This window comes from Tarenaya hassleriana, unplaced genomic scaffold, assembly GCF_000463585.1.
Source record: "Tarenaya hassleriana unplaced genomic scaffold, ASM46358v1 Cleome486, whole genome shotgun sequence".
Lineage (NCBI taxonomy): Eukaryota > Viridiplantae > Streptophyta > Magnoliopsida > Brassicales > Cleomaceae > Tarenaya > Tarenaya hassleriana.
Genome location: NW_010967563.1, coordinates 15,401 through 28,391, shown reverse-complemented (window position 1 = coordinate 28,391; position 12,991 = coordinate 15,401). Strand labels below are relative to the sequence as shown.

General features: G+C 41.5%; 1 protein-coding gene across 1 annotated transcript; it reads right to left on the bottom strand.

Moving 5' to 3' along the window:
* Positions 1–3,851: 3,851 nt before the first annotated feature.
* On the bottom strand, positions 3,852–5,310 carry LOC104825744 (NDR1/HIN1-like protein 12). Its single transcript, XM_010558114.2, has 2 exons — positions 4,875–5,310; positions 3,852–4,384 (listed from the first exon to the last, which is right to left on the bottom strand). The coding sequence occupies exons 1-2, from the start codon at positions 5,208–5,210 to the stop codon at positions 4,094–4,096; spliced, it is 627 nt and encodes a 208-aa protein (XP_010556416.1). The 5' UTR covers positions 5,211–5,310; the 3' UTR covers positions 3,852–4,093.
* Positions 5,311–12,991: the final 7,681 nt, after the last annotated feature.

The window sequence follows — 12,991 nt, the reverse complement described above, 5'->3', positions numbered from 1 at the left end:
ACTTTTTGAGCCGTCTTTGGCAGAACTTTGAGAGCTTTTGGTGAGATCCAAAGAGTTCAAGGAGTTCTAAGTCTCGTTTTCTCGAAGCGATATACCGAATAGCAGATTCGGGTCCTAGCAAACAAGTTTCAATCGTTGGAATCCATCCTGATGTGTGGATACGTGTAGAGGGCGAGGTAAGCTTCCTGCCTTGAGTGATCGGACGAACGGATCAATTGAAACATGCCCCAGATCGATTGAGGTAAGCGTTCTAACGTTTCTACGTAAGCATGCATGCATGGTTCTAGGGTTTCTTCAAAATTTTTGTTTTATATCCGCTGCGCAAACCCTAGAATCGATCTCTTAGGAATATGATTCGCTCATGAGATCCCAGGAAAACCCAACAGCTAGTCCATGTGACAATCTCATGCGGGTCATTCCAGTATTCTGTTCTTCAACGAATACCTATGATTGTGATCGTATCCAATACCTATGATCATCTATATGATCATCAATCACACATCATACTAGTTTTAGTATATCATTATTCCCATAATGACATATGACTAGGGAGTTTAGTATTGTTCATAACAATACATGGTTTTCATAACATATTAAAGCATGCACAATACGTAATGAATCAAACACTCATCCATAACACCATAGAAAGTATCAATACATCAAATGTCTCTAAATAAAGCTCACATAACAGTACATCATAGAGCACTAAACCAACACGAATAGCACACCTTGGACGACGACGACGTCGAGGAGGCAACATCGTGTACGGATGTTTTTCTTTACTTTTATGTTTTCAACCATGGGATAGGGTCTGGGTATTTGTCCATAACTTCGTGCTCCAATGTCTGATTTGAGTGACCTTAGTGTCTATGCGTAGCTATCAAAGAGAGCTTTCCAATGATATATAACACGCATGATTTGGACCTGTGTGGAGAAAGTTATGGGACCCGAAATGTGTGATTGTTGTAAACCTTCACGTTTTTCCTCTTGAACAACTCGGAATGCACTCGTTTCGCCTATGCCATATCTGTAATTGTCCGTGATTGTCAACCTGGTTCATTTTAGCTCCTAATACACCATTTTAGCTCTATTTTTGTCCAAATGCGCAAATATACATGAAATCACATCAAAGAGCAAAGAAAACGATTTTCGTGCCTAGAATGTCATTTAATTCCTAAATTTGTGCGAAAAGAGGAGTGAAATGCAACTAAAACTATAGAAAAATAACATCAAAAATTGACATTATCAATCGCGTTATCCCCCTTGGTGATAGCTTGATCATGACCTCTATGGGTTGTTCCTTGGGTCGTCCGGATTTCAGTCACGGTCGTGCCATCGTCCTTGACAATTGGTCGATCGTGGGCTTGCGACGATCACGCTATCGTTTTTTACGATCGTTCGATCATCGGTTGTCTTTTCATTTTTCGGGTGTTCGTCACGATCGCGTCATCGTCAATTGAAGATGGGTCAATCTTTCAAGTATGATAGGTCGATCTTCGACGCGATAGCGCTATCGTCTGACAACGATAGGTCTATTGTGTCGTCTGGACAATTTTTTTTATCCGATTATTCTTCATCTTAATTCATTCAATTTCATGCCAAATCATTCTCAATCCTTAACTAATGACTCCTAGACATGTTATAGGTTACAAACATATATAGAAACAGTAATTTCCACCATTTAACGGCGAGAATTGAATCCAATTAGTTTAACACAAGCCATTCACATTGTATTGACGTTTGGTGGACTTTGACTTGCTCGGGAGAGCTTCCCGAGCCTCCTTGCGTCGACGAGAGCTTCTGGACGAACGTCCCCCTTTGCTTCTCCGAACTCCTCCTTGCTCCCCCAAGTTCCATTCCTCTTGGTCAATCCACTTTCCTTCTCTTTCTCTCTTTCACTCAAGTTTGCTACCTTGAATTTTGGTGTTAAGAATGAATATCTTGGATTCATTCTTTTTCACATAAAACAAGTTATGAGCACCTATGAACCAACCTTTTTCATAAAGAACTTCAAATAGAGAAAATTAATTTTTGAATCTCTTGGATTCACAATCTGACAAGGTTTTATACTATACAATACCTCATCTCATAGAGATTTTTTTTAAAACAATAATTACATAACAAACATAGTAAACATCTCAAAATACAGAAAGAAAAACTGTAAAAATCGTCAATACTCATAATAAATACAAGTATTTTGGATCATAATTTATCTATTTGTAAGTTTTTATGTGATTTTGTACTGATTTTACAACATTTTCAACGTTTTTTGTATTGATTTCAAAAAATAAACATAATCGTCGTTGGGAGAGAAATAAATAAGGAGAAAAATTATAAAAATTGATAAAAAAATATATATGAAATTAATTAAAATAGAAAGGATAATTGTTGTGTATATATTTATGAGAGTATGATTGAAAGAGACATTTTTTGTGAGAAGGGTATGCTCTCAGAGTTTGGAGGGAGTTTGGAGGGTATATTTTGATGTGGGATCGTCGGTGGACTATATGGATGGTACCTAATTGAGAATATTTCGTTTATTATTATTATTATTATTATTATTATTATTATTATTAGGTTCCGTTCATGTGATTGCTGGATTCCAACTATCACAAGCTAACTATACTAATTGAATAATGAAACTATTATTAAGGCAGACTTCCCAAGACCAATAAATATTAACTGCATTTATTTTCCTCTATTTTTATAGATCCAAGAATACTTCTTCAAATTGAAAAATAAAATATACATTTTACAATATAAAATAGGAATAAAAAGTGAATACGAATAACAATTTGTAAAGTAGTTTCACTTCACACTTTGATTATTTGACAAATAATTAAGACATCTTACTTTTTTTCTCCTTTAAGTATACTTTTCCTTGGTGGCCGAAAGATATCAAGAGTATATTTATCATATATGCGGTTTGTCTAATTTATAAGAATATTGAAATTATTATTACAAATACTTTTCCTTATATTATACACCTAACATTTTCCTTCGAACCTGTCGAAATAATCTTTTAGGTCAGATTTTTACTATTTCGCATGTTGATCAAAGAGCGAATGAGAGATTAATTTAAATGTGTAAGATTTAAAAGTAACGGTTCATATTTGAATAATCTGGATCGAGGTGGATCAAATTGGCTCGTTTTACATCTCTAAAAATATTTGTAGAATGAATAACAAATAACAAAAACACTGAAAAACAACATAATAAGAGATCATGAGCGACTGGTCAAGCTTGGGGGTAGAAGGTAACTTCACCTTGAGTTGAGTGTTCGATTCCTAGCTGGTGGAGAGGGAGGTAATTTTTGGGTTTATATGATCCATATACAAAGGCTGCTCACGGGCCGGAGGTTTATCTAGTCAGCATACCCGAAAGGTAGCAGCTAGGGTCCTCCGTTATAAAAAAAAAAAACAATAATCCACTTAAACACAATTAATCTGCCATTTTATTTCCGTTGTAATTGGCATTTACAAGTAAATAAACCGAACCACCTAATCAACCAGAAATTAAAAACAATTAGCAAAGATCCATTTTTTCATATGAAAACAGAAGAAGAGAATCATTGTACAAACGGAAAGCGACGACGTCTTAACGCCGCCAATGTCTCCGGCGCACTCAACTCAATCATCAAACGTTGACACTGCATTCGATGACCAAAAAAAGTATAACTTTTAATTTTTATTCCTTACTCCAAATATATTATTTTGATGAGTTTCGAAAATAACCTCTGTATCTATATTTAATATCTATACAAAAAGGCGGTAAGTACAATTCTTTAAAATAATTAGTTATTATGTAGAAATAGCCATATGTGTATAATTAAAAATAATGAAACCAAACAATGTATAAACAATTAATCTGCCATTTTATTTTCACTATAATTGGCATTTACAAGTAAAAAAAACCAAACCACATAATCATAATAACGGTATCATAGCAACTATATAATTAACCAGAAATTAAAAATAATAATCAAGGATCCAACTTTTTGCATATGGAAACAAAAGAAGAGAAACCCATTACGCAAACGGAAAGCAACGCCGTCTTAACGCTGTCAATGTCTCCGTCGCGGTCAGCCCAATCATCAAACGTTGACACTGCACTTAGTAACCAACGTGTACTTAACGGCGTTATCACCGACAGCAGTTCCCGCCGCTTTGTTCCATAGATTGATGTAAGCAGGGCAACGTACATGGATATGGTACCTCCCTGTGATAAAAGTTCCGACCTTCCATCTCACGCGCCCGTCGGCGCGTACGGTCAACATGACGAACCCTCGGCTCTGTTCGTCGGAGAGAGCTACGGCGTTGTACGGAGCGATGGGGACCGAGGTTCCGTACACGAACGGGGACCATACGTCGTCTTCCTTGTGTCCCTGCAATATATATATATATATTAGAATTTCCATTTTTTGTACATATTGAATCCGAAATTTCGATTTTGAAAAAACTATGTTGTTGGAGATTAATTGAATTAGTAATTTTCAATTAGTTCAAAGTTCTATTTTATTTGGTTAATTTTTTAAAACGCTTTAAAATGGACTTTTACTAAAAAACGTAATTGTGTTGATTTCAGAAAATCCCACTGAAATATTCTAGTGAAAAAAAGACCCCAAATCCAATAATTCCCATTTATTTTAAACGATTCAAGAGAAAATATACACAAATCCTTTTAAAATCTACCAAAAAACCATCAAAATCATCTTGATATCTAACAATCAACCCTAAAACACTGACCGGATAAAGACCACACCGCCTAATATTCACTTGAGCAGTATTCATATATCTAAATAATATAAAAAAAAAAACATGGGTAGAAAAACCATAGATCCATGAGACTTAGCTTTCTATTCCTTGTTCTCTTACCTGATACGTCGGAGGAATAGCTGTCCGGAGAGTGATCTGCTGGTTCCGGTAAGTGGCGTAGACATGAAGGCGATCGTAGTAGATTCCGATCTTGGAATTAGGGTTCCGAGCTGCAGCTGTGATTTGGAAGTTGGTGGTGAGAAGATTCGGCGAAGAGACGTTGAAAGCGAAAACAGTGACGTCTTGGAGGATGAATCTTGGTTTGGTGGGACGAAGGATTGCCCAAACCAGAAGAACGGTGAAACCCAATATCACTACGAGGAAGACGATGCCGCCGCAGATTCGCCGGAGCTTGGCTTCATTGTCTAGGCCATGGTTTCCGCAGTCTTTCGACATCCTTGTATTTACGGTTTTGCCACTGGAAGCTCTCTCTCTCTCTAAAGGTGGTGAGAAAGTGATGATGGTGGTGGGGGTGATACTTGATAAATGTGTGTATGAGATAGACCGACATGTGCATTTATGTATATTATATTGTTATGGGTTTGTTATTTAAAAGCCCAATTTGTACGTCTGTGTATAGTTTGCCTGCGTGTATATGAGAATTTGCATTTTCAAGTGTACAAGCTATTTTTTCTATCTTTATTGAATCCCATTAATAATCTTTTGAAGAAGTATAAATGTTTTCTTGTATTGGTTATTTTATTGTTTGGATCTCGAATTTATGAGTAAAATTTTTCGGATGTTGATATTAAACTTAATTTATTTTTATTTTAATTGTCGTGGAATGATACATGATAATACGATTTTCTCCTCTATTTTAAAATCTATTATCTAGCACTTTTGCATTGGTTTTGTGATATTATTAGACATTTAGGATCATTTTAGTATTGGGTTTTGTTTCCTCTTCATTCTCTGGTGATTGAACAAGTAATAGACGCATTATGAGCGCCAGAGGAACATAATCGAGGACTTCGGAGCATATTGGACCGGAAAGGAACGATAAAGACATATCCAGCCCGAGTTGGACATGAACACGGCCATGTCGAGCTCAAACACGGCCGTGCATATGCGAGAAAACGAAGACATTCTTACAGACAATTGACACGGACCGTGTCAATTCGCAACACGGTCGTGTCGGCCTGCAACTCGTCCGTGTCCAGCCCGTGCAGAAGCGCAGAAGTTTTGATCAGACAATTGACACGGACCGTGTTGACATTCGACACGGCCGTGTTGCGTTTCGAAAAAACTTTCTATTTTTGCATCCGAACTTCCGTTTTCAGAATGGGAAGAAGCCTAGCTGCCAAGGAAATAAATAGGAGACGTCTTGGTCTTCAGAAATCATCGATAGATCACAGCAAAAGCCAGAAAACTCGAGAGAGAATCAAGACGGAGTTTCCAGAAGTAGAGATTGAAGAACCGTCGTCGAGAGATCGCTGCGAGTTTCTTCCCTATTTGTTTTCCATGTTTCTCTTTATTGATTTGAACTCGTTTGTTGTTATGGGTAGCGAGTAATCGTTTCACTGTAGCTAGGGATTTAACTTTGTAGGGATTTGTTTGGTTTTTATTTTCCGAGACTACATTATCGATACTCGTCGGTTTGATTGAATTGAGTTTATTGCTTTTAATCTTCTTGGCTTGTTCATTGATTGATCTTAGATTCTGATTTACAACGAGAGTTGGAATTAGATTCGGAACAAATTCATTGAATGAATTGTTTAAGACTATTGAAAGATAGATTGATCGATTTAGGAACTGTGATAGTGATCATTAATGCGTTTGATTATTTAATCTATTAGATTGAAAGATCGATAGGTTGAATTATCAGATAGTGGATTTCGAACTTGAAAGAGACAAATCTGATATTGGAACTTGAGATCCCCGATTAGAGTTCGATATTCATAGATTCTCCATCCTTAGAAACAATCCCTGTGCATTAAGGTTATCCCGAAGGTACGGTGGTTTAGTTTTCTGATTTTACTTAGTTGGTTTATTACTTTGTTTTTTATATTCACATACTTTATCTGCTGTTTCTTGATCTGATTTTTAGTCGAGTCTTGTTCTTAAGTGTTAACTATTACCTGTGTTCGACCCTGATACTACAGTTGATCCGTATCCTTGCGGTATTCGCTATATCTAGATTTTTTATTACTTGAGCTTATTTATACACCTAAATTTGCGTTATCAAGTTTTTGGCGCCGTTGGTGGGGAGTAGCTTAGCGCTAGGATAGAGATTCCTTTGAACCTAGATCCCTTCTCATTTACTTTTATCTCGTTCCTGATCTATTCTAGTTCTTTTTCCTATTTTTCTGGTGTGTAGGTTTTCCCGGTGTATGACCAGGAGTTCTGGGTCTGACAACCTAGTCCCTCTTGATCCAGAAATCGAGAAATCTGCCAAACGCATTCGGAAGAAGAAGAAACAACAGAAGAAGATGGAGGAACGTGCTTTAGCTGTCGAGAATGACAATGACACTTATGGGGCATATCTTCAGCCCAAGTACACTCAACAGCTCTCATGCATTCACCGGCCCGATATAGATCGCAATAAATTTGAATTCCAGCCGGCATTCAGGGGCAGACCTAATGAAGATCCAATTCCCCATCTGACCCGATTCAAACTGCTATGCTAGTCTGTGAAGACGGTTCAAGGAGTCACAGATGAGTCACTTATGCTAATGGCTTTTCCATTCTCCCTAATGGACGCTGTGTTAGAATGGCTCTACACATTGCCACCAGATTACGTCTTCTCTTGGGATCAGATGCAAGAGAAGTTCATGCAACGATTCTTCCCCGCTAGCAAGACCCAGCTCGCAAAGCAACAGATTAACTCTTTTATGCAGGAACCTGATGAATCTTTACGCGAGACTTGGGACCGTTTTCTTGGATACCAACGGCTTTGCCCTCATCACGGATTAGACAAGAGGTATCTTATCTCCACCTTTTTGCAGGGTCTAAAGGAAGATACTCGAGTCCTCATTCGAGTTGCTTGTGGAGGAAGCCTCAATGAGAAGTCTTTCGACTTCATCGAACAACAAATCACTAAGATGGCTAACGTGTGTGCTCCTTCCTACGAATTCGTCAGAAGTATTGGTTTTAAGGACAACCATGCGGGTAAGGAAAGTCAATCCGAAATACATGCTTTACGTACAGAGCTAGCCAAACTTAGAATGTAGGTAGAAAACGCCCATCAGATCACCGATCTGGACGCATCACGAGACGAGTACGTGCATGAAGATGTCAACTACGTCGCCAACAATCAGTACTCGAACACATACAATCCGGGTTGGAGGAATCACCCAAATTTCTCATACAAGAACTCCTCCAACGCTCTAAATGCGCAGCACAACAATTTCGGCAGTTCATCTATCCCGGGCTCCTCTCAAGGAAATCAATCTCAAACCCGGAATGCCTACCAGCAACAGAACCAAGCCCCTTAACACTACAGAGCACCCCGTCAACCTCAATAGAATTTCGGTCCATCTCCACCCCCACCACAGGTAAATTCCGACCTTGATCTTAAGTCTATGTTTACACAACTTATGCAGGGTGATGAGGACATCGGAGCTAGCAGCTTGGACGAAGACGGGAGCTTAACGGAAGGAGCTCTAGAAGATGTTGAAGACTTGGCCCATCAGACGTCAAGACTCTTGCCAGATGATCATAATGTCACAAGGTCATTCGAAGCCGTGAGACCGGGATTTGACGTGCACAACGCAGAGGCTCCCCGAGCAAACCCTAGAGCCGAGCCACCACTTACTCGTGCTAGAGCTCGAGCGCTTCGTGTCACACTCACCAAGGCCGTCAATCACATTCTTAGCGGATCCCGGGAGTCCAAAGACGACATTTCACTTTTCGGACGAAATCTGACCCGGAACTTACTTATACTCGAAGAAGACATCTCCTAAAGCCCAAGTGAAGCCCATGGGCCTTATTTACTCAAGAATTTCGGCCCATATAATGTCCCAACAACTATACTTTGTTGTTTGGTCCTTAATTAAGACTAGGCTTGCATGTAAGCTAGCATTTAATGCTTTGTTTACTTAAACTCTTCCCAAGCTTTGTAATCACTAGCACTTTTGATCAATCTAATCTGATTTTTGTTTGAGAATTCTCTCTTTCAAAGACTTGGCTGGTTTGTCCGCCTCCTCCACGAGCGTCGGTGTGTTCGCCGCCCGTGAAGCCATCCGGTGTGTCCGACGGTCCCCTTAGAGCTCGGTTGGTCCGGCTCATTCCTTGGTTCGTCCGAGGTTCCTCCACTTTGATTTCCATCTCCATTCCTTTGAAACATTTCCGAATTCGAGAGCCACTTTGCGTGAGCCGGTGATTGGAATCGTTTTACCGTAAATCCACTTCGATTGCCCTTGTTCCTCTGCAAATTCGAGAGCCACGCCCGTGAGCCGGTGATTGCGGTTGAACCCCCCATCCCCATCCTCCTCGTGCATACATCATTTTGGTATCAGGGCTTGCTCGAGCCATAGGACGTTCCCCGGATTGTACCCGAGGAGTATTGATCGAGTTTCACAAAACTAAAACGCAGCTAAATCCGGTGAGATCACTCCTTGATCGACCTTATTCTACAGCCTTGTAATTCACGATTGTTTGTGTGTTCGTGGACTGTTCATCTTCTAAAATCATACCTATTCGATTGCACGATTGTTTGACGTGTTTGCTGATCGTTTTAAGTGCTTGAATATCTTGTGCGTTGCGTGTTGCTGCTGTCGTTCCATTCCGTTAGTCGTTCGATAGTTCGCACATTCATTGCTTAGCACGTTGTGTTTGATTCGCTTTGCCCGTGTGTGTCTCACTTTCGTATTCGCTCACTGTTTGTTTGATAGCCATTGCACGTTGAGTGATTGCTCATTGATATCCCGCTGTTTGTTTGATAGCCATTGCACGTTGAGTGATTGCTCATTGATATCCACGTCTATCATTTACGCTCTTGCATGTTGATTGGGATTCGTTTGCGTGTATAGTACGTTACGTGCATATTGCGAGACTTGAGCGAATTGTAAACATGAGTGCTCACGATGCTTCCAATGAGGGATTGGAGATAGGGTCGTCTAGCAACCAAGAGATTTTCCGAGCCTACAACAAATGATGGAGCGTATTTCTAGGTTAGAAGAGTCTAGGCCGGAAACCCAAACCATTAGAGAGACGGAACCTAGAAATCGAGCCCCGGTAAATCAACCTAGACCTCGGCCACTGCCCTCACCCGAAACTCTTAGTGAAGATGAGAGTGATATCGCTCCTAGAGTCCGAGCCCGAGATAGGAAGGATGAGAGAAACCCCGAGCGCCCGGACAACCATAGACAAAGACCTAACGACCGACCTAGACCACGTGAGAGAGTCATATACGACGAGGAGTCGGACTATGACGAGAGACCGCGAACGAGAGGTCATAGAGCTAGGGTTAGGGTCGATGACGATGAGTCAGACCATGAGGAGATACCTAGACAGAGAGTGAACCCTAGACCGAGAGATAGACCTTGTAGGTAGGCAGACGATGTCGAGGAAGAAGAAGAACTAAGACATCGATAGCCTAGAGGGCCTAGTAACGACCTTAAGCTTAAACCACCACTATTCGTAGGGAAGGTAGATCCCGAAGCATACTAGATTGGGAGCGCCGTATGGATAACATCTTCGAATGTTATGCATATTCGGATCGACGGAGGGTCCAATATGCCGCTGCTCAATTAGCAGAGAATGCGCTAGCTTGGTGGGATCGGGAAACCACCGAGCGACGACGAGCTCACATAGAGCAAGTTGGGACTTGGCGTGAGATGAAGGTTCTTATGCGCAAGAGATATGTTCCTCCGCATTTCCACCGAGAACTTCAAAGGAAGTATCGGAAGCTAGCCCAAGGAGCTAGGCCGGTGGAAGAATATTTTGAGGAGTTCGAACATATTAGGAGTCGATTAGAGCTCGAAGAGGATGAGGAGACGGTGATGGCTCAATTCTTAGATGGAATCCAAGAACGTATTGCTCGTAAGGTAGAGAGCCATCCTTACCGTGATCTCCACGAACTCCTACATTTAGCCATCCAAATAGAAAAACAAGATCAGAGGAAAATCCCGGCTAAGTCGAGTAAGATCCCAAGTAGGACCCTCATCATACTCACCAAAGCCTTCATCTGGTCCTAGGAAAGAAACGTCTGAGGTTAAAGTCTCGCGTGACCTCCAGGATAAAGGAAGAGTCCCCGGAGCTTCACGAGCTCCGAAACCACCCGTAGATAACCCTAGGGACACTCGATCTAGAGAGATCATTTGTTATAAGTGTCGGGGCCGTGGACATATGGCTAAGGACTGCCCCAACTCTCGTGTAATGATACTGATGGATAACAGAGAGTACGAGTCCATGGATGAGGAAGAAGTGGGTGAACCCGACGAGGAGATCGAATACCCCGACAGCGGTGAACTCTTAGTTACGAGACGAGTTCTGAGTATCTTAGTTACTCCGGACGAGACCGCCCAATGAGAGACCATTTTGCACACTCGTTGTACCGTCCAAGGAAAAATCTGCGAACTGATCATAGATAGCGGATCATGCACGAATGTCGCAAGTGCGTATATGGTCAAGAAGCTCGGATTAGTACCCAAGAAACATCCGCACCCCTATAAACTTCAATGGTTGAACAACAGTGGGGAACTTAAGGTTACCGAGCGCGTCAAGGTACCATTTAGTATCGGACGATACCGAGACGAGGTCACATGCGATGTTGTTCCAATGCAGGCGGGACACATGCTACTCGGTAGACCATGGCAGTTCGACCGAGAGGTCAGCCATGATGGGCGAGCGAACCAGTACTCTTTCGTTTATAACAAGAGGAAGATTGTACTCGCACCCCTTAGTCCATCTCAAGTGCATGAGATGCAGCAGAAACTAGCTAAGGACACCGAATCCAAGAAGAAGAACTTCTACATTAAAGCTAGTCAAGTCGAGCGGGCTGTTCGTCAAGAACAATCGGTACTTCTCATGGTTTTTAAGGACGTCATGAACCTGAGGACGGAAGTACCTACCGATAACCCCGCCATAAGTTGACTACTTGAACGATTCCGAGATGTGTTTCCGGACGAGATTCCGACAGGATTACCACCCATCCGAGGGATCGAGCACCAAATCGACCTAGTACCCGGTGCTCCTTTACCTAACCGACCCGCCTACCGAATGAACCCAGAAGAGATGAAAAAGCTCGAGAAACAAGTTCAAGAGCTTATGAGAAAGGGTTACATTCGAGAGAGTCTTAGTCCATGTACAGTTCCGGTGCTATTAGTACCCAAGAAGGATGGAACTTGGCACATGTGTGTGGATTGCCGAGCGATCAACAACATTACCGTTAAATACCGGCATCCCATCCCTAGACTCGATGACATGCTTGATGAGTAGAGCGGAGCCACGATCTTTTCAAAGATCGACCTTAAGAGTGGCTACCATCAAGTGAGAATGAAAGAAGGCGACGAGTGGAAAACCGCCTTCAAGACCAAACAAGGTCTTTACGAGTGGCTAGTTATGCCTTTCGGGTTGACCAATGCCCCGAGTACATTCATGCGCCTCATGAACCAGGTTTTGCGAACTTTCATAGGAAAGTTTGTCGTGGTCTACTTTGACGATATCCTCATGTATAGTCGGACCACCGAGGATCATTATTCGCACCTAGAGCAAGTCTTGACCACTTTGAGGAAGGAAAGCCTTTATGCGAACCTGAAGAAGTGTTCGTTTTGTACCGATGAGTTGGTGTTTCTTGGCTTCGTGGTCAGCTCTAAAGGTTTGCGAGTTGACGAGGAAAAGGTTAAAGCCATTAAAGAATGGCCGACTCCTACCACAGTTGGACACGTGAGGAGTTTTCTCGGGTTAGCAAGTTTTTATCGTCGATTTGTTCGGGACTTCAGTAGTATAGCCGCTCCTCTTACCGCCATCACTAAGAAAGATGTGAACTTTGAGTGGGGAGAAAATCAAGTGAGCGCATTTGAGGTACTTAAGGACAGCCTTACCCGAGCACTCGTCTTAGTTCTTCCGAACTTCGACAAAACCTTTGAGATTGAGTGCGATGCCTCTGGGATTGGCATAGGAGCTGTCCTGCAGGAAAAGAGGCCCGTCGCTTATTTTAGCGAGAAAATTATTGGGGCTGCTCTCAACTATCCGACATACGACAAAGAGCTATACGCGCTCGTGCGTGCATTAGA

What these genes read in the sequence shown, in the direction of transcription:
- LOC104825744 (XM_010558114.2), bottom strand. Translation starts at nt 5,210, where the DNA reads ATGTCGAAAGACTGCGGAAACCATGGCCTAGACAATGAAGCCAAGCTC. An exon ending in CTATTCCTCCGACGTATCAG is followed by an intron (nt 4,385 to 4,874) that starts GTAAGAGAACAA and finishes TATATATTGCAG; the next exon opens with GGACACAAGGAAGACGACGT.